Source organism: Pyrus communis, chromosome 9 (genome assembly GCF_963583255.1).
Source record: "Pyrus communis chromosome 9, drPyrComm1.1, whole genome shotgun sequence".
NCBI lineage: Eukaryota > Viridiplantae > Streptophyta > Magnoliopsida > Rosales > Rosaceae > Pyrus > Pyrus communis.
This window is the reverse complement of record NC_084811.1, coordinates 3,628,799-3,650,171: the sequence shown is the minus strand read 5'-3', so window position 1 is coordinate 3,650,171 and position 21,373 is coordinate 3,628,799. Positions and strand designations below refer to the sequence as shown.

The 21,373-nt window shown below is 36.0% G+C and overlaps 3 protein-coding genes across 4 annotated transcripts; 1 reads left to right on the top strand and 2 right to left on the bottom strand.

The window, feature by feature from the left end:
• Nucleotides 1–1,751: 1,751 nt before the first annotated feature.
• LOC137745684 (intermediate cleaving peptidase 55, mitochondrial) lies at nt 1,752–7,683 on the bottom strand. Its single transcript, XM_068485682.1, has 14 exons — nt 7,507–7,683; nt 7,110–7,184; nt 6,760–7,023; nt 6,209–6,301; nt 5,522–5,728; nt 5,160–5,263; nt 4,894–4,960; nt 4,655–4,762; nt 4,090–4,182; nt 3,879–3,969; nt 3,539–3,609; nt 3,310–3,365; nt 2,889–2,949; nt 1,752–2,180 (listed from the first exon to the last, which is right to left on the bottom strand). Exons 1-14 carry the CDS (start codon nt 7,552–7,554, stop codon nt 2,067–2,069), a joined length of 1,452 nt encoding a protein of 483 aa, XP_068341783.1. The 5' UTR covers nt 7,555–7,683; the 3' UTR covers nt 1,752–2,066.
• A 2,203-nt stretch (nt 7,684–9,886) lies between these two features.
• On the bottom strand, nt 9,887–11,166 carry LOC137745328 (calmodulin-binding protein 25). The gene has a single exon (XM_068485272.1). The coding sequence runs from the start codon at nt 10,880–10,882 to the stop codon at nt 10,100–10,102; it is 783 nt and encodes a 260-aa protein (XP_068341373.1). The 5' UTR covers nt 10,883–11,166; the 3' UTR covers nt 9,887–10,099.
• A 3,371-nt stretch (nt 11,167–14,537) lies between these two features.
• LOC137746243 (uncharacterized) lies at nt 14,538–20,135 on the top strand. Of its 2 annotated transcripts, XM_068486319.1 has the most exons (9): nt 14,538–14,690; nt 14,772–14,855; nt 14,955–15,131; nt 16,088–16,168; nt 16,941–17,131; nt 17,649–17,740; nt 17,886–17,998; nt 19,311–19,392; nt 19,755–20,135. In XM_068486319.1, exons 5-9 carry the CDS (start codon nt 17,092–17,094, stop codon nt 19,797–19,799), a joined length of 372 nt encoding a protein of 123 aa, XP_068342420.1. In that variant the 5' UTR covers nt 14,538–14,690; nt 14,772–14,855; nt 14,955–15,131; nt 16,088–16,168; nt 16,941–17,091; the 3' UTR covers nt 19,800–20,135. The 2 variants fall into 2 exon arrangements, with proteins under 2 accessions (XP_068342420.1, XP_068342419.1); XM_068486318.1 differs by lacking the exons at nt 17,649–17,740; nt 17,886–17,998; nt 19,311–19,392; nt 19,755–20,135 and having other exon boundaries at nt 16,941–17,445.
• Nucleotides 20,136–21,373: the final 1,238 nt, after the last annotated feature.

The window sequence follows — 21,373 nt, the reverse complement described above, 5'->3', positions numbered from 1 at the left end:
ACTTGGTTTACCCAAAAGGGTCAACGCCCCATCTCTATACATTTTCTTAGCCTACACGGTTTCTTCTTTTAAGTTAATTCACAACCTAGGATGTTCCAATTATACGTGTTAAGTTTTCTTAATTTGTAAGATTTTATTTTTGGAAGTTTTGGCATATTTTGTAATTTCGAATCCGTTTCACGTTACATTTTGTTTGAAGCACACATTTTCGCTATTTTAATGGGACTTAGTTCAAATCTCAAAGACAACATTTGTTTGGAAAAACAAACAAACAAACAAGCAAATCTTGTTTCTAGCTTGACTATAAGAGAAACGTAAATGATATTGTGTAATATACTACGTAGAGTGCTATTTACACACTTATTTTTACCTCTCATATTCACTTGTTAATTTTTTATCATTGATTTTCTTTGGATAGAAAAGTTGGGTCCAAGGAAGTCGATAGACAAATAAAGAAAATGTACTCTACTGAGTTTTTAAAAGTTTATAGGAAGATTGGATACTCTTACTAGTCACTACCACCGCTAGAGTATGACCACAATCTTGAGCCGGAAAAAATGCATTTTACTAGTTGGTTATTATTTTATAATTCAATCATGTTGGATCCATGAACCTGCTGTTATGAAGGGCATGAGTTAAAAATCACATCAAGAAAATGTTATCATCATTCACGGAAAGTTTGGTAAAGATAACGTTTTTTTTTTAATTGTCAAAACATTTATACTTTAAATTGAATATTTTATAAATATTTTTTAGAAATAAAGACAATTTTATCGTATGTTCTCGAAGTGAGAGATTTTTTAGTGTCCCTGTAACAAGGGGTGGAACAATATATGTAATTATACAATTAGAGATGCACTTAAAAAAAAAAAATCTCCAATTTTATAATAACAAGTAGCATATCACTCCGTATTTCGAGTATACTGAAAAATCTCTCACTCCAAGGGACGAGAAATGAGGACAATGGAGAAGAAATTTTTTAATATGGACTGATTGCTTATAATCATGGTCTCACAACATAAATTAGCCCTCATCATCTAAAATTGCACTAACTTTCCAGTAAATAATAAGAATTACTAGTAAATTTGAGCGTATCCAAATTTGCTAGAGTAACAAACAACCTATCCACTTGTATTCAAGTTTTACCCCTTTTCTCTCTACCTATGCCTCGTAACGGGCGAACCAAAGCCAATAAAATTTCTCATTTTACAAGAGTTACAAAAAAAAAAACGTTTATCGTTCACAATCTTATTCTTACTTTAAGACCATTGTCTCGTAATTTAGATTAAATTAAAATATCGCTATCTGAAAAACACCTAGTGCAACCATCAATAGAGCATAAAAGTCTAAAGCCCAAACTATATTATAGTTGGCTGTTGTGCTAATCCATTTAAATGCACATTGAATGAATTGGACAATTGCTTTCAATCAATGGACTTTTCACTTGGTCAACTCCTCCATGCAACTTTTATTGAAAACGAGTGGGACATAAAGATTTGGGATTAGGTTTGGCATGTGCCGTAAAGATTTATGCATTGAATTCCAACCCAAACAATATCTAACCGGTAGCATTATTGGTTCAAGCAAATGCAAATTACGCGAGTTGATTAGGGGAATATGTCTGTCATCTTACACGCAAGTTTGAATTCTTTGCTCTCCAGTAAATTAGAGTAGTTTAGAATATCACTTTGTCATTAGTAAAAATACAAGCGCACGTCAAAGTTATTACGGAGAGGAGCAACTGTCATCATTAGCAGTTTGGAAGCAAAACTTGTTTTGTAGACCAAATGGATACAATACGATCTACAACGCCGTCTACGAATGAAGTATGGGCATGATAAGATGCGCCGTACGTTGAATCAGCCAATGTCTATACCATTCTTGGCAATTACATACAGAAATGATAGTAACAGAACGAAACGGAAACACATGTAGATTAAAAGTTTCGATACACAACAATTAAGTTATAAGCTCCTTGCATTTGAAACGAGATGAATGTCTCGGAAAGCGCCTTACGAGTGAATTCCTCCCGTCTGTATGGGCTTTGTATAATTTACAAGGGAACATCAACTGGATGAAGCTCCCTCGGCAATGTGGTTCTCCATTACACTTCCATGGGGAAAGTTGTTTAGCAAGGATTCAATATGTTTAACTTCTTTCGGCATTGACCCAGTCAGAACCTGCCATGCACAAAAATGTCGTACTTGTTATGGATTTACATCTGCTCGAAGTGAATCAGATCGCAAATCGATAATTACTGCATTGTTAACCTCGAACAAACCAGAGGATAAACACAGGGAAGGGCTAGGAACATGATAATCCACCCTCCTAGTTCTTTAGCAACTACAAAAAGATCGAAGATACAGAATGTCTGCAGCTACTTGGAAGACAACTATGGCAAAGAGAAAGAATCCTCTCGGAAAGGCCTTGGTCATGGACAATGGATATAATCTATACCTCCTAACTAATCCCTCTACGAAATCATAATCCAATTCATATGGCTACTCAAAGAGGCATTAATAAAACAGAAAATCGAGAAAATAGGACAATCAAACGAGACTAGGGGGTCCAATCCTACCCAGATTATTAACATTAAACAGAAATCATAACAAGTTAAAAATTAATGTCAGTTACCAATTTCTCTTCTTAATCGAACGACAAAGATCAGCTTCCTAGAATCGGACCAAATAAGGAAAAAAAATCAATGCCATAATTGAATACCAAGACCCTACTGCATAAAGATGAAATATAGTTCGTACAAACAATTTGAGTTCAGTCATGGTGAAATTCAAAGCTGCAAACATTAAGGATAACACTAGAATTGAAATTTAGATAACGTAAGGCTCAGAATGACCATATAGTGCATATGAACCGATTAAAAGTTATACCTCATAACCCGTGTCTGTAATGAGGACCTCATCCTCAATCCTTATCCCGATGCCTCGGTACCTGCATCATATATCTCCAATACATCAATTTGTGTATGATAACATTTAAAGCATGAAGGTTGGAAGACATGGTAACATGATAAATTCCCCATGTATGAGGTGAGTGAAAAGCTTCACATTCAAATTCACCACTGCAGAGCAGTAGAGCAGAAAAGGTAAATGTATGATGTTTGCACACTGAGCTTGTCCGATTAACAACATTTTCTGGGATGGACTGGCCAATTGAACCTCTTTGAGATCAACCGCTTGTTCATTGTGTATAAGCGTAACTCATGGGCCTAACTTGTACGGAATCTGATTTTTAGCATTTAAAAGTTGGAAAAAGCAATTATTTCGTCAACAAAACTATGCCCAAAAAAACCTTTCAGGACAGTTAGAAGACAATGGGATGTAGATTCCTGGTTCAATTGTTATGACCTGCACAAACAAAACAATTTGGTCAAAAATTCATGTTTACAATGAATGACACATTCAATTTGCACATATTTAGCCGCAGCTTTTATGCATACAATTGGAGAAAGGCACGCTTACAATTTGAGAAACTAAGAAGGAAGAGAAGTTCTTGTTCTTAAACAAGGGAGAGAACTTACAACACCTGGCTTCAACGGACGGTCATAACCAACCGTAGAACAATCATGGACATCCATTCCCAGATAGTGGCCTGGACAACAGAAGAGAAAATTTATCAATCAAAAGATGTTTTGGTGGCACATATCATCATGATTGACCAACTTAAACATTGACAACTTAAATTACTTGAAATATCTTTGTTCGGAACTTAGGATCTAAAATAATGTTATATACCAAGTCGGTTGTACGTAACATCTTGACTAGCCAATTCAGAGTTAGACAAATGAAGAACGTATCTTCATTCATGCCCTATAGCAAAACAACAAACTGAAATTTCTGTTTAGCAATGAAGGGAGAAACCTATGGAAGTTGGATTCAGCTGATGGTAAGAACTGCTTCTAGAATCTTTCAGAATTCCAATCTCCTTGAGTCCCTGGTGAAGCATTTCAACCTACACATGAGAGAGTGATTGTGGTACGATAAGGGTCTTGTTGATTATGTGAGGGTGCAATAAATAGATATTTCAGGTGAAATAAACAGACAAAGAACAGCTTCACTCAAAGGAACATACTGAAAAGTTGTGTATTTCTCGAATACTAGCACCGGGTTTGCAAAGCTCCACACATGTCTTGTTTGTTTGCAGAATAAGATCATAGAGCTCTTCCTGAAATATAGACCGAACCTCTCATGGATAAGCTTCATTAATCAATAATATGCTACAATGCAATAACAGAACTAAAAAATAAGACAAAGTTGGAGAGTTCAAATACAATCTAAGAAGATAAACTGAAAGCTGTGGCCAAGTTTTGGCTTCTACTGATAAGACATCGGTGGAAAAATACTTTGATGTTGTGTTCAAGGAGATGGATATAAATAATATATATTAGATCTTCTAACCAGCAACTGTTTGATCTATAGCATATCTCTGTTCTAAGGAGATGGACAAAAATGATGGCAAACAATAAAATACGCACAAGTAGCCTAACTGGGTGGGTTTGAATTCTTAGTGCGCAGCTCCTGCAAGATTATATCTAAATATAAGACATGTGACCGTTTAAGTGAAACAAACTTTGTAACAGCATTAACAGATGTTCCACAATGTCCTGGACAAGCTAGAAGCATTTAACCACCATTACCTGAGCTGAAGAGAAGCTGCCATAAGGTGGCCAGGTGCGAGTAAGATCACTGACATAACCATGAAGCTCGCAACCAACATCCATCAAGACAAGTTCCCCATCTTTTATCTGCAAAAGATTGTATATACACCATTGTATGAATAAATGCTTATGGTCTACACAAAACAAATAGTATTTCTGCTCTAACGTTATATATTGCGACCACAAAAAGTAGATAGTAGATTCGATATTTAGCTCACTTTCTGATCATTCCGAGCATAATGTATGACACTAGCATTGGGCCCGCCACCAACCACAGGATTGAATCTGGTAACAGAGAAAGAAATTATAAATCCTTACGATATTTGAAGGACACAGAAGAACATCTATCAAACAATAGCATGAAAATCTAAATTTCGATTTCAATCTTTTGTCATTCCCCCACACATTTTCAAGTGTAAAAAGTGGATATAATCAATAAATTGCATTTGTCATATCCGATCATCCAGAAAGGGAAAAAGCTTACGCCATTCTCTGGGCACCCCTCATTTTGCATTCATATTCAATCTTAGCTGCTAGCCTACCCTCATAAGGGTGTGTCTTTGAGTGAAACATTGTCTGCAGTAGAGCCTGTCCAAGACCAATATTTATATCGGTTAATATAAGTCAGGGAATAAGCCAATGAACATTAAATTTTAACCTTATTCAGAGATATCGAACAATTGTGAACTTGTTCAAAAGCTACGACATGAGTTACAAGTAGAACTTTTAAACTCCAACTGTAATACCCCAACTGAGTTCATAGATACAGGATTGTGCAATGATATATGATACTGTAGGAGATATGGGCTCATGAAATGAATAGCAATACAATAGATTTGGAAGTACTTGGCAAGCAATTGATGCTGACTCTCTCATTAACTTAAGCTCTGCCGGTGACTTTATTAACCGTAAATCATGGGTAAAAACCGAAGAATCTTTCACTTTTCCAGAGTAAGCTGCTTTCTGAAATGGATCCAATTCCATATACGTTGGTACAGCCGTCTGCACATTGTGGAACATTTCGGACGATCCCTTCATAATATCTGGTAGGATCTGCAGTCAGTAAAAGAAAATGCAATGTATATATAATGATAGCATGCACAATAAAGGAAGTCCAGTAGCTGTACACCACCACTTTTGAAAAATAAGATTGTTTTCACGCATAACAAGGTTAGAGGACAGTTTAAGGCCATAAATACTCGTCATCCCACAAATGCCCAGCAGTTAGAAGTTCAAATTTTAAAAATTAATTCGGGATGGAGTTGTTCTGGTTAAACAAGTTAACATTTTAGTACAGCTACGACAATGTTATATTCATTTTATCAGTGGCACTACTTTCATTATAACGATACTGATTATATGAAATCTCTATGTAGTTGATTTTAAGAAATATTACAAAAAAGGTATGGTTAATCCTGTGTTACAGAAATGAATACAAGTATATATTCAATAAATTACTCGGCTGCACTCAAATTCTTTGTTATTAATTGGAGTATTTCTTCAATTTTCAAATTGTCAAAGTATTCAACTCGCCTGCCGTAATCTGTTCATTGGGTATGCTCTATCAGCCTTGAATACTTCCAGTGCTGCACGAACTCCCGCAACTTCCCCTTGCCAAATAACGTCCTAACCAAAGAAAAACCCAGAAAAAATTAAATTGTTTATTGAATTTATCTATAGCTTAATCATTGTAAAATAGGTAGCAGCAACTACTAAACTATATACGCAGATTGCAGCCTTGCCAAAATGACATTGCAGCCTTGCCAAATGACAACTTTGTCAGCCACTCTACAAGAACAGTAGCAACATCATACATGCATTTTTCAGAATAACATTTCAAATTAAAAATTCTTCCTTGAACACCAAAACTAAAATAAAGATACTATTTGATGTGTGATTATAATTCTAACTATATGTCTCAAGTTGCTACTTTTTTCGTAAGCATATCAAATTTCAAGTCTTTTTCTTATAAGTGTCTGAAACCTCTACTCTATATGACGATAATAACAGAAATGTGAAGCCACCACAATTGAAACCATGTAAGATAGAACATAGTGTTAAATATTATCAAGGGCTGGGCATACATGAGTCGTTGCTTCTGGCATGAACATGCAAAAACCGCATTCACGACCCAAAACTGCCATGCCACCAGGCTGTTGGCAGCCAGTAATATACAAGTAATCAGCATCTTGACGATAGGTATAAGGCACGACATCAGTCATCATCTTTACAGGGGCAGCTGCAAAAATGGCCAAACCCTTCTCCGGGAGCACATCCAACAACTTTTTTCTTCTCAATTCATATTCCTCCAAAGTTATCCCGGGTGTAATCTCTCCTTCCACCAACAACTGTAACGCCATACAACATTTATAACCAAATAATGTATATCGAACAATGAATGCTACGATGAACAGGCGTGAAGAATCAGTAGTACCTGTGGATGAGATGCAGCAGTTGGCTGTCCAACATCAACAATCTTCTTCGTTGAATATGCGCGGCGTCCAATCGCCTGTAAATCCGAATCATAAAACACCAAATGCAGCATTAATTCACTTTTATTAATTCAAATGATCATTTGAGCAACACCCACATGGAAATTTCGATACGAAAAGATTACGAAAACCAAAACAAACAGCAGAACCATATGAATTAAGTTAAAGAACCCATTTTTATCATCAACTGAACAAACATTGGATGATTTGGATTCAAATTGACAATTTGAGAAGTACCCATTTGATAATTCAGCTTGAGAAATAAAATAAACATATTAAAATACAAATTAAATACAAAACAGAAGTGTTTGATTGAATTGAAAGTGGAAGGTGAAGTACCTGTTTCAGTGGCATCCTCTGCAGAAGTCTTCCTAAAACAATCCTCATTCTTTTTTTTGTCAAACCTTAAACCCCACAAAAATCAAAAGCTAGAGTATTTTGTTTGTTTGGATTAAAGATGCAAAAATCCTCGTGCTCCAGAACTCAGAAATTCTCTGTATTAGGGTTTAAGATTTTCATAGCAGTTTGGGGGTTTTAGGGAAGACACTGAAATTACAAAAATGCCCCTACTTCTTGGGGCTTCATTTTCCTTAAGATTTGGGCCTTATTTGTTCAATGGACCATTTGGGCCTTTGAATGAGGTTTTCAGACAAGGTAAATCATTTTCGGTTTTTCAGGCCCCATTTGTTTTTGTCTGTACTCTCCTTTTGTTCCTGTCTCATATATATATATATATATTTTTTTTTTTGAAAACTTTAACGAAAAATCACATTTTTACATTAAAAATTTAATCTTGATACTATTCACTTTACCCTTTATTTTGTCTTTATCGTTAAAACTCAAAGTTTTCAAACCATTTTCATTCGTTTTTTTTTTTCACTCCTTTAATCTAATAAATTAAATGAAAAAATAAATATAAACATATTGACGAGAAAAAAGAGTAGAAAATAAATATCACTTCTCTTCCAACAAAAATGCTAAATAAATTGATGACACTTCAAGAATTCAATTGTGCACTTCAAACTGTTATAACAACAGTAAGTCTTATTCTACTAATTGGATCTGCTGTTTAATGCATCCTATAATGTTACTGCGCTCGATTTTGCACTTAATCTTTCGTTAGCTTAAAGTACTCAATTGCCTCTTGTTATTGATCTTCTGAAGCCTTATTGCACTTCTTTTGTCTTAAGTGTTCGGCTCATACTTGCATTTTTTTATAGTCAAAAAGAAAAATACTCTTACGATATTTCGGTGTGACATAATAGTTGGCAATAAAATATCAAGGAGAATTTTATATTTAATCATGAAACTTACTAGAAGGATTGACTTTAGGATGTAAGTAGGGACAACAAGATATGCAATCAGATAGAGAGACAGGATGCTTTGTTTTTTGTTTAATATAAAAAGATACTCAAACCATAATCTTATCTTAATCGCCAAAGTAATATATAGCACTTTTCCTTTATTTTTGTTCAAAGAATGCATGCACAAAGCGCATAATTAGTCCCTCTCATTAAATTAATTAACGATCCAATGAGTCATTAGTTTTCTTTTAAGGTCAAGTCCAGCTCAACTTTGCGTTATTTTTTATTTTTATTTTTTTGAATATATCGATATTTTTACATTAATGAAATATAGAGTTTGGCTAAACCACACAATGAACAACCTAATTTGATATCGAATTTGCCATCTACAAGATTCAAACCTAAGACCTCTTATTTCTAAATGAAAATGAATAGTACCAAACTGTAATATTGAATTGCTCAACTCCACGTTAAGTCACATTCAATCCTTGAATTTGAGTTCTATTCCAAAATCGAGATGAGAAGACAATTGTCACAAGAAAATGATTTTGGCATGTTTCAATATGGGGAAAATAAAGATGGAGACTATTGACTAGTTTGTTCATTCATCGAACTTGGAAATATGGTGATTAGCGTTACAAACTGTACCGTATACCAAGATTCTAGAAGACGCTAGGCACTAGTCAGGTGCTGAGCTGGGGTCTAGCGCTTAGACGGCTAGGCAGGATCTAGGCGAACTAGGCGGATTTAACTAAATCCATTATATTTCATGTAAATAAGTGTATGTTTATATTTAAAGTATTGCAACATAATGAAAATATAGGGAACAAGCATATAGTGTGTGCTCATTTAAGTATTCGACAAGTCTCTTACAATTTATTAAAAAAAATAAAATACAAAATGAAAGTTATCTATTTTCTGCCTAAGTGATTCGATGCCTAGGCGGGTCTGGACGAGTGCCTAGGCAGGCGCCTCAGTAGGTCTATGAGACATTTCTTAATTTTCAAACGCCTAAGCATTAATCGAGACGATAATCAACCGCCTAGCGCCTAAGCGGCGCTAAGCGGAGATTTTTAGAACAGTGATACCAACTAGTTCATTTGTTTTTCAAATTTGAAATTAGGGTGATTAGCGTTACAAACAGGAATATACACCGAACCGTTCGCTCATTTATCGAACTTGAAACTAAGGCAATTAGCGTTACAAACCATATTAAGCAAGCTAACAAATGAAGATGATAACAATATAACAAGTGATGCATACAACATTCCTTCGTAACATATACACATTACGTACCACATTTGACATATACGCAATACAAACCACATGAAATATGATCTCTTTAATATGTCTCTGTCACGCATCTCGAGACTTCCAATTAAATGGTAAGGAGTAAAACAATGCAAAACTTAATATGCACAAAACTCTAATTCATTAAGCTGGACTAATGAAAGGTCAATACACCATAATTCCACTGCTAATCAAAAGAAATTAAATTAAGGGAACAAAACAAAACACTAATAACCAAAATTAATTAAAAAAACAGACACAGAGATACGTCATCGTGCACATCACCGCCCACGTGTCACATGATGGTTCGTCAAAGTCAAACGGATCTCTCCGCACACTCACATGACCTTCCACGACTCCAAGGTGGGAAAGCTCGCAAACGAGTCAAAACCTAATCCCCCCGACGCAACGCCACCGCTAGAAGCCACGTCGACGCCACCCGTCCCGCCAAAAGACACTGGGCCAGACCCGGTCAACGTCGTGTTGGGCCCATGCCAAGGCCCAGTAGCCATCCTCGTCGAAGTGGGCCCCATCAGCTGCTGATCATGATTGTGATGATCCAAAAGATACGCCGACGTATCGAGTGTCGGCATGCAGACGCCAACCCCTCCGGGCAACAGGCTACCGGGTCTGTGTGGCTCCGGCTTCAGAACCGACTGCATAGTGACCTGTCCGTTACCGAATCTGACTCCGGTCACCTGTTGCACCATCTGTCGGAAGTTGCTCGGGTCCGCGTTGATGAAAGTCGTCTGGGACCGTTTCGACGCGCGCGACTTCCGTTTCGAAACCTTACCACCGCCATGCGCCACCGGAATCACGCTTCTCTGCTGCTTTTTCAGCGGTGCGGCCACGGACTCGAGGTCGTCCGAGCCGGAAAGTCCAGAAACGGTGGGGGTGGGTGCTGTCTTGGGTGTTTGGAAGATGGTGTTGAGAAACGGCATGAACAAATCGTCAGAGGAAAAATCGAGCAGCTCCGGGTTGCTGGAGATGGACTTCTGGAGTGCCATGGTGAGGGTTTTGGTGTCACGAGAGAAGGCGTCGGAGATGCAGGAGTCCGCGAAGGTGTTGGGCCTGAAAGCCCACGGCTCCATCATGCTCCCCACGTCTTCCGACGACGCCATTAAAGCAGCTCAATCAACTCAAATTCTCAAAAAAAATCGATTTTTCTGATTAAATTAAAAATTTTGGGAAATTGGGTTGTTGTGATATCAATCGGATTTCAAGATAATATTTTGAAAATTTAGAATTTTGGGAAATGGGTTTCCGCAAGGGATGAGAGGCGAGGAGAGTGAAGTGTGCTGCGGGAATTGGAAGGACTTGGGGGTTCTTATCGTTGATGAAGTAAGCAAAGCAGAGGAGAGAGACTCTGTAGGTGGTGGCGGCCCTGGAAGTGTTGAGAGGAGTAGCGAGGAAGAAGACGAGTGCATAAATAGGGCGGTGCGGGGAGAATTAAAAGGAGGATGAAAACGCGTTGTTTGCGGTGACACGCGTCGTCTTATCCGTACGCATTTTTCTATATATAAACAAACAAGCTGCTCCTGCTCACCTTATAATTGAATAATAATTAAATTTATTTCAAATTTGCTCCCTCAACGTAAATGATATTTTCGTTTTGATCCTTTTGTTTTTAAAAGTTTCTTAAGCACGATACGATGACGTTAGTTACATAACCTGACAATGCTAGTGGTAGGCATACTTCAAGATTGTTTTTTCGTTGAAGAGAATCACAATGTCAAATATAGTGGCAACGGACTTTTTCTCAATAACACTAAATAAACATAGATTTTAATATTTTATCAACTATGAAAGAAATTATAAAAATGGAGAATGTTTTAAGCTATGTGTGTCGGTGGAAGAAGACGAAGTACAATTTTTAGCTGATACTTGATAATGAGTTTCGTGAATTAGAGAAACACTGGAACCACCTTTCAATATTTCAATCATATCATTTGACCGTATGGCTTGTACTCAATTTTCCAAGGTAAAAACTAATATTATGTTCCATCAATTTCAATTGATGACGAGAAATAATAACTCCAAACCAAAACGACCAATTTAAATTGGTTGTTTTGTTAGTCCTTTAGACAAATAAACTTCAGTCAAGTAATTGAATTATCCAAATTCTCCTCACAAGATATTATTATGCTAATTTGTCAACTCTCGTAACGAAAGTCATACCCTATCGTTCTTGATAGATTAATAACTTTACGATCAACTTGAGACCAAAGAAAGTTGGACGACCAAAGTGAAAAAAAGCACAAACGTTTAGGGGGAAAATAGAAAACTAACCCTAATAATTATGAAAAGCTTAGGGAAACGGTGGCAGCTAAATAACTCAACCATGGTTGTGGCTGTGGGTTGACTGGTCAGTGGTGCAGGTGGTGACTGCCCATTGGTTGGGAATCCTCAAGCAGTGAGATAGACAGAGAGAGAGTGACAGAGCGTACAGAATCTCTCTTATCTTTGAGAGATTGACGGTGCAGCCGCGTCATGCTGATCGACTTAACGCGTAAGCTCGCTTCCCAATTTTTTTCAATTTTTTTCAATTTGTTTCCTTTCGATTGTTATTTCTTAAAAATTCTGCCCCCCTTCACTTTAACCTTTAAAACTCGATTGGAAGTAACTTGATGCTTCTTTTAAAAAGTATTATTTTTAATATTTAAAAATATTTACTTTAAAAATATTTTCAGTTATTTTAAAAGCATTTTAAAACAAATTTGTGGTGCTTTATAGACTGGCTTGCTCGTGATGAAAACCCGAGGTCCTTATTGATACATATACTAGTGTTCAAGAGAAAAATGAGAGTTTGAAAATCACGTTTTACAGAAAATGTGTAATGGGCCAACATTTAGAACCCTACTAAAAGAACCAACAAGACACACGAAGGCCTATTAAAGCCCAACTTCATGCAAAAGAACAATTTCCATTTATTTGTCGCTTGAATTTGCTACTATTCTAAGAAAATGATAATTCAAAGCATTTGAAGGGAGATGAATTGATTTTCCAACGCTATTTTTAGCTTTTACTCACGCCTCCTTATTTCTAGACGGCGAATTGAATAAATAAAAAGAAAACAGCAGACATAATCAAAGAAAATAATATTTGATGCAAAGTACATGAAGTCCAATAAAAATACATTTCATGTAAATTACATGAAGTCACTCCATCTAACCACCTATGAAGAGAGTGTGAATTGTGGCTATATATTAATCTATTTCAATTGATTTATTGTTCTCCAATTATATGTATCATCCTACTCTACTTGATTTGACTTAAGGTATTGGAGTAAACTAATTTTTATTTCCAGTGTTTTTTATAGTGGCATTCGGATAACTTTCCCACCTGGCCTTACCTATGAGTCACAATGTTTGCTTCCCTTTAACCATACTAAAACGGACATGAGGAATGAAATGCAAAAAAAGTGTTATAACTGAGTTTCCCTGAAAAACAGCCGAAGCGTAGCCACCTGCAACTCATGGAACAACAAGGAGCCTTCTTTGCTGCAATAACTTCAACGTAAAGGGGATGATACTCCCAATTAAGGAAGTCATTCAACCATTAATCCTATAAAGCAGTTATATGTGCATTTACATATTTATAACAATTCATAATTTTAGGGGTATATTGGTATGAAAATAAAAATATGCTGATATGTAATCCTAGTCATTGGACATTACTTTAGTCTAAAGTAGGAAGGGAAATCGCACTATTCATATGAACAGTGTTTTGGACGACATTTCAGTTTATTTACAAGATTGCCACTCAGATGCTTTTACCAGTTTTCTCTTAATTTACAAAATTGCCACTCAGGCTTAAGGACCAATTTCCAGCCGTTGGCTGCATCTCAGCTTTTGACTCGGCATGAGAGAGGAGGGGGACATCACGGCTGACAAATTGGAGAGAGACGATCGCTCCCATTTTTGACTCGGAGACAGCTGGGTGTGCCTGTGGCGAGCGGAGAGAGGGGGACAGAGCGACTACAGAGGAGGGAGACACAGGGCTTGACAGATTGGAGAGAGATGGGAGCTACGGGTTTGGACTGAGTGAGAGAGATATTTAGGTGGGTGCTCTGACAGGATCCATGGGATTTTCTCCCATTTTAGAGAGAGATGGACAGGGAGAGAGATACAGAGCGGAAAGCATAGGTGTGTGTATTCTTTGGGTCTTCCGAAAACGCTAGAAACCTAAAACATTCTCAGCTGCTCTGCAACGGGTTGGCGACTTCGATCATGCGTCCTACAGTCCGCATCGATCTCTTCCATCTCTGCTTCGTGATCCCTTCGATCCCTTCAAGAGGTAATTAAATCTCACTTCTTTCTCTGATTCGTACCTTATTCTCACTGTTTTTCTCGAATTGTTTGTTTTTCTTGGATATTGTTGTGTTTCGATCCCAAAATTTTTCGTATTTGAAGGGATCTTATTTCTGGTATCTGATTTGTGGAGGGTTTTTTATACTTTTAAACGTGGGGTTGTGGGTGTTTTGTCCAGGGAGCAAAATTTATCTGGTTAGGCTTTTTCCCTTTGAAAATTAATAGATGTTCAAATTCGGAACCGTGAATTATTAATTTATTTGTTGTTGCGGTAATTTAGGCACTTGAAAGCGAGGCAATCATGGTTAGATTTCATGTGGTTCATGAAAGACTCGGTCAGGCTTTAGAAGGTTTGCCTGATGAACTTTACCTATCAGATGAAGTTGAGGAACAGGCATATATGTCCCTTTTATCCATTTTCAAGCTAATGCTTCCCATGTGTTATTTCATTTTTTTTCACACAAACAGATCTTTTTTCAATTCAAACTATTCTTGCTTTGCTGCACACGTTTGATATAAGTCCGTCTGGGTTTGACGAGATTCAGAGTACTTCTTATCAAATTGGTTGCACGGACCACTACGAGGTAGACATCCTCCAAACCCTCTACATAGCATTGAGGTAAATCCCACTTCTGCTCTGCTTCACAAATTATTTGTTATTTTCCGTAATATATTTTGATTTCTAGAACTGTAATTTCAGATTATTGCCCTTTCGACTCCTCTCCCAGTGCCTCAAGCCAAAACCAAACCCAGCTCCAGTCCTCTACAAATCAAACCTCACAAAGTAAAGCACTCTGATTTCGTTTTTTATTTCTGGTCCAGTAACCTTAGGTAAAACGAAGAACTGTATAAATCCTCATGCATGTGGTTTGTTCTTTTGCAGAATCTGAGATTGGAGGTGATAAGTAGCTGATTTTAGCTTCTGAGGCAGACACTTGAAGAAGGAGCAAAGATGAATGCATTAGTGGCAACGAACAGACACTTTAAGTTTGCTGCTCGGCTTTTGGGATTGGACTCCAAGCTTGAGAAAAGTTTACTTATACCATTTAGGGAAATCAAGGTAATTTTGCATATAATCTCCCTTATGTATATCCCTTACTCTTAATTATAGGTAGATTGTGTGTATTGGTTTTGCCCCCTTTTTTTCATTACCCTATTATTTGTTGTTGTCCTCACCCTGTGAATCAAATGCTGAGTTTTTTTTTTTTTATCCTTCTAAAATACATTATGCATCTGGTTTTTGTTCATTCACATATGATGCACTGTTAATCGTTTCCTAACAAATCTGTTTATGTATGTTATTTTCTGTTTGGTTTGATTCACAGGGATAGCTTTTTTATGGTTGTTGTTGTTAGAAATAGATTTAATTTTTTATGCCTTTGAACAAACCCTGTGAATCAAATGCTCTGTTTTTTTATGCTTTTTTATGGTGGTTGTTGTTGTTGTTGGTTTGTTCAAAACAATATGTTGTTGTTAGAAATAGATTTAATTTTTTATGGTTGTTATTTTCTGAGGATCATTCATGGTCACCATTGAAAACAAGTGTGATTTGTTCTTCGCCATCATATTTCAAATCAAAATTGGTTATGTCATTAATAATTCAAATGATCAGTTCTTTTATTTCAGAGCAATATATTTTCTTTATCGGTTTATGTAGATTGGGTAGCGTTTGATAGTTGATGGATTGATGCCTAGAATCCTACTACTAATTTTGGGCTACAGTCTTGACCATTATTTACAGGAGAGATGTTGTTTTGAGATTAAGAGACCTTAGGAAACTATCATACAAGACTATAGTTACAATTGAATATCGTTTTGGAGTTCATAAGAGGAATGTGTTTATGGAAGTAAATATCTTCTTTTTCAATAAAAACAACAAATGTATTGATCTTCAAAAACAGGGTTTAGGGTAGACTGTCGTTCAATGTATAGAATTTTACCCCTTTTATTACTTTTTTAATATTTCAATCCTCTTTCAGAATACTAATCCGTAAACTTATTAAATTTATTCACCAGGTCATTTTTCTTTCAATCCCGAAGTTCGTATTTCAGGAACTTGGATGGTTGGACACAGCACTTCGCCCTTTGGCTTTTGAGGTATATTTATTTGCTGTTGTTATGGTGGAATGTGCAATCGTTATGTCTTAAGTTGAGCCTGGTTCTTTAATAAAAACAACCAAATGTATTGACTTTTGCATGTGTTTCGCGTGAGAACACCAAGTTGTGATGTGTTTGCATAATGGTTTGAATCTGTGCTTAGGTTGGTTTGAAACTCCGGTTGGGTTATGGTTTTGTTCAATTTTAATTTCATTCTCTGGTTTTAGTTTCTAATGAATGAAGAGAATCATTCTCAATGACTACTAGAATGGCATCCTGTATAGCTGCTATTGCATTGTCATGCAAAACTTCACGCTTATTGGTGGTTAATTGTAGGTATGTGTGACCATTGTCTTTTCAATTGTTAAAAAATCTTCTCTAACTTCTGAAAATTCATGGTCAGCATTGAAAAGAAGTGTGATTTGTTCTTGGCCATCATATTTCAAATCAAAATTGGTTCTGTCATGAATAATTTAAATGATCAGTTCTTTTATTTCAGAGCAATATTTTTTCTTTATCGGTTTATGTAGATCGCGTAACGTTCGATAGTTGATGGATTGATGCCTAGAATCCTACTACTAATTTTGGGCTACAGGCTTCACCATTATTTACAGCAGAGATGTTGTATTGAGATTAAGAGAATTTCACTTCTGCATGAACTTTGTGCACTTTGAAATCTTTATTTTGGGCTCATTCTTATAACATCTTTGGAAATATTTCAAAACTTGACTCCCTTTTTCTTAGTCATGATTGCTATTATCTTTTTAACCAGGTCATGAGAAAAGTTAGGGTAAGCATGTACGAGTATCAGCTGGAAAGCATGTTTGTTCACCACATGAGGCGGATAATTGTTCAGCTGTATATGGATTTGCTTTTGTTGGACTGTGCTGCTTTAAAGTTCTGGATTGGTGCTATCAGTGAAGATGCCCCCCCGGTGCTGCGTTGGGGACTTTCTTGATTCAAGTATTATTCACTTGGTTTTCTTATTTTCTTACAAGTTTTCATTTGAAAAAAAAAATTTGCTTCATTCATATGCATTCTATGTTGCTACTGAGGTTTACAATTTTTTTACTTTTTGCTTTTTATTTTTCCTCCTCAGGTAATATTTTCCTTTTACTGCATATTGTATCTTCTGTTTGGGAATGCCTCTGTTTTTTTAACTTGCTGAGAATGCCTCTGTCAAAATTTTAAGGGCCTTTCTTTGTTTCATCCAATCATTTTCTTCATTTTCTATGTCCAACTATGAAGCATTTTTTTTTTATTGATATAAAGACCTTTTCTTTCTCCAATTATGCCTCTGTTAACTCTTTTTGATTTAACTGCACTCATTTAGCACTCACATTTTTCTGATATAGTAGATGAAAAAGAGGGAAACATGGATTATATATGCGCCTTCACTTTGTTTTCTTATACGTCCTACTGTTATGAGATTAAATTTAACAGACATCCATACTAACAGCTTCGGTTTTCAAATTTGTAGAAACCAGCTGTGATCTGTTGCAAGAAAGACTTAGAAAAGAAAACACCTCTACATACCGAAGATTATGTCCAACTTTAGCATGCTTGAAACCGGTATGCTATGCCATCAGCTGCTTCTAATTTTGTAAACAGTTAATACTATCTTAAAATTGAAATGCCAATGATTCGAAGCTCATGACTGAATTATTATAGTTCTGTAAGATTTATTGAATACTTTTTTTCAAACTGTCTCTCGCAGCGGAATCACTGCCACCAACAGCTATGGCTGCGCAGTTCGTCGTCGTCCAGTATTCCTCCGAAATTCAACTCTCTCTTTACTCTCTCCGACTCAGTGCGTCTCTATTCTTCCAGGTACACCCATATCTATATCCCAAACGACTCTTTATATGTATCTATTTGTTAGAGAAGGCTTTTGCCCTTTGGGTTCAATTTTATCTGCTGTTTGCGTTGGATTTGATGTCTTCTCAGTCCTTATTTTTTTATCCAGCAATGGAGCTTGCATTATCACTTGAGAAATTGGCAAATGAAAGCTGCTTCACTTGCAGAGTGTAAAACATTCATTGTTATTGTATGATGTCTTCTTAATATAAGATGATTAGGTGTAGGTGATTATATTTTGTACCAGTAACATGGGTTGGTTGGTGTTATGAATTAACAATTATGTGATCGTGAGACAATTGTGCAAAGATAAAGTATTGGATTGGTGTTTGGTGTGGGTGCAAGTTGTGCCGGTTTAGTGCTTTGGAGCATCATTTTTGAAAAATCATATGGTCAAGTCAGAGAAAAATGTTAGTTACTTGCTTATATACTGTAAGGATGCTTGGGCTGGTATATGTATTTCCACATATTGTATTGGCAGCCACAAACATTTGTGTTTTATCCGGCAATGTGATGCCATTTTTATCCCAACAGGTTCTGGAAGTGATCTCTGTTTCTGTTATCAAATGTGTGTAGCTTCCTATTTTTTTTCTTCTTTTGGCTGGAAAGTAATGGAGAAGATAAAATTTGAAAGACACAGTTGTGGTAATCCTTGAGATAAAAGTAGATGATCCAAATTTTACTACATATATTTCAAGGAATTAATGTTGGATGCAAAGAACAATGTTACAGTTTCACCATCATACGTCCAAATATTGTAAGTTTGGGACTTAACCTAAGGTGTAGTTAGCAAGACCACTTACAAGTTATAAATGTCTTTTTTCTTTTTTTTTTTTTTTTTTTTTTTTTTTTTTTTGGGGGGAAGCAGTTGAAAAACTTGATATCACCTTTGCATTTGTATGTTATCAATGTAAAGATTATTCTTTTGTTCAGTTAGATGTCAGTTTTATAATCAATGCTTTGGTTAACTATAAATCCACACACCGTTTTCATAAGATTTGTTTTTTTGCCAACATGTTAATTTTGCTCAATGATAATGCCATAATTGGAATATTTTTTATAGAAATGATGTAATGGGTTAATCTGAAATTTCGAACTGAACTCTTACATGACTGCTATTGCACATGCTCCTCTTTTTTGGTTGTTGGGTTTTATTTTTATTTCATTTTTTGGTAAATGCAATTGTTGGTTTTGCAAAGAACTGACTTCTATCGTATTTTTAGTTCTCTATGCATGTAGTTTCACCTTTTTTGATCTCGAGTATCTAGTTGGCTTTATTTATCAGGCCCAGGGTTGTGATTCTGGATGCTGACATGATTAACCACACTTGGTGCGGAGAAATGCAAGCATGTTGCAGCGTATTATGGGTATATTGCTACTACTTTTTTTCCCCCTTTCTGTAAATGATACTAGATTTTAACCAAGACCAGATTGTATCAAACAAAAGCATTGTTTTCCAACTGGTATAAAACAAGATTCTTTTCCACCAAAAAAAGACTAGGTATCCATATTGTATCGTTGTTTTCTTTATAGTATAAACCTGTTGAATCAACCATAGAATTGGTTTTGGAGTTTTCGTTTGATCAGAGAGTGTTTTTTTGGGTGAAAGTTTTAATCGGTGAGACTCGGATGAAAATGGAAGAATTTCTCTAAGAATCAGACCCTATGCATTCTTACTGTTTAATGCTGAGAGTTTCTATTCTGTTATATTATAATGGAACCAATGCAGGTTTACTTCGACTACATGAGGAGCTTTAGAGTTGAATTTGATTAGTTTTTTGAGGAAGGAATGATATCAGAAATTGAAGTTGGATTAGGTCCGTGTGGAGAGCTATGGTATCCTTCTTATCCTGAACGGCATGGTTGGAAATATCCTGGTATTGGTGAATTCCAGGTACCTTAACAAATGGTGATCCCTCCTTTCATTAGTGGCATGCATAATAGCTAGGGACTGACGGTTATTTATAAATGTTTTAAGTTAATAGCCCTTCATTCATCTGTGGTTATGACCTTAAGCCTGTAGCTCATTTGATTTTTTACTTCTATCTGAACTTTGAAGTAGTTCTCTGATTCAACCTGGTTTAGTCGATCCCCTTTTGTCGCGATGCCAATTTACGGTTCTTATCATGTAAATTGGTTGAATGTTGCTTCTATTTCTTATGAAAACAGGGAATATTTTGCAACCACGTCTTTTGTAATCAAGAACGTTCAATTTTGTCCTGTTAATTGTACAATGTCTTTTCATATCAGCTATGTTGAATGTATATAAAAACCAAGCTGCTTATCTTATCGACCCCTTTCACTCATCTATTCCTCTGTCCATTCATGGTTATGTTTAATTTATTCAGGTTAAATGTGTCTTATTCATGTAGTTTAGGCTGGTGCATTCAAGTCCCGCAGCAACGCGCGGGCATATTTTCTAGTATTTCATATAACTGGACTATCCGTGCCTCACGAAATTGGATCTATATCAAGTTTCTCTTTTTTTTATAATCAGTACATTGGTGGACAATTACAGGCCTAACGAAATCTTACGACTTGGTTGGAAGCTCAATTCTTCTTGAACTCTACCCTTAAGTTGGACAAGGATAGCAACAACCGTAGTTTATCCTCCTCTTCCAGCAACAGAGTTGTCATTCTTAGTGTTTACACTTGAATTATGATCATCTATGAAGAAAGATTTAAAACATCATCACACACAACAACAAAGAACATAAAGCATGCCTAAAAATAATAATCCTTGACGAAGATTATTATCTATAATTCTGGAGGATTAAGAAAGAGGCTGAAAATTTAAATGGTATTTGCGTTTCAACACTAACTCCAATTTAGCCGTTTCAGAACCAAAATTATTATCTTCTTGAGTACCAACTGATGGAATCAAGACTCACGTTGAATTACGGCGAATTAGATCATGTCAGGATTGGCTCTGACAATGGTATTACAACTTCGGAAGCATTGTCGGAAATCGAACTCTTTAATTTTTTTTTTTCATGCCTACTTTGTATGCTCGGTGCTTGTTTGAAATTAGCATGTAAAATAGAAAAGTGAATGAAGTGTTTCTAAAAAAAAAAACCAGAAAGAAAGAAGAAGGTAGAGGAATCTTGAATTAAGAAAGTTTTTTAATCAAAATGGTCCCTGAGATTTGCAAAACTCATCACTTTAGTCGTTGAGATTTAAAATCAATAGAAGTGGTCTCTGAGTTTGTTCACCATCAATCATTTTGGTTCTTTCTTGAAAAATTATGTAAAATAATGATCAAATAATAAGAACACCCTCAATTTAATAAACAATGGGCTAAAATGATTGATAGTGGACAAACTCAGGGACCACTTATATTGATTTCAA

Coding starts and splice junctions, on each gene's coding strand:
- LOC137745684 (XM_068485682.1), bottom strand. CDS start 7,554: ATGAGGATTGTTTTAGGAAGACTTCTGCAGAGGATGCCACTGAAACAG. Junction 5,729..6,208: donor CAATGAACAGATTACGGCAG/GCGAGTTGAATA, acceptor TACTGACTGCAG/ATCCTACCAGATATTATGAA. Junction 2,181..2,888: donor TTACAGACACGGGTTATGAG/GTATAACTTTTA, acceptor TGTGCATGGCAG/GTTCTGACTGGGTCAATGCC.
- LOC137745328 (XM_068485272.1), bottom strand. CDS start 10,882: ATGGCGTCGTCGGAAGACGTGGGGAGCATGATGGAGCCGTGGGCTTTC.
- LOC137746243 (XM_068486318.1), top strand. CDS start 15,024: ATGAATGCATTAGTGGCAACGAACAGACACTTTAAGTTTGCTGCTCGG. Junction 15,132..16,087: donor TACCATTTAGGGAAATCAAG/GTAATTTTGCAT, acceptor TTTATTCACCAG/GTCATTTTTCTTTCAATCCC. Junction 16,169..16,940: donor TTCGCCCTTTGGCTTTTGAG/GTATATTTATTT, acceptor CTTTTTAACCAG/GTCATGAGAAAAGTTAGGGT.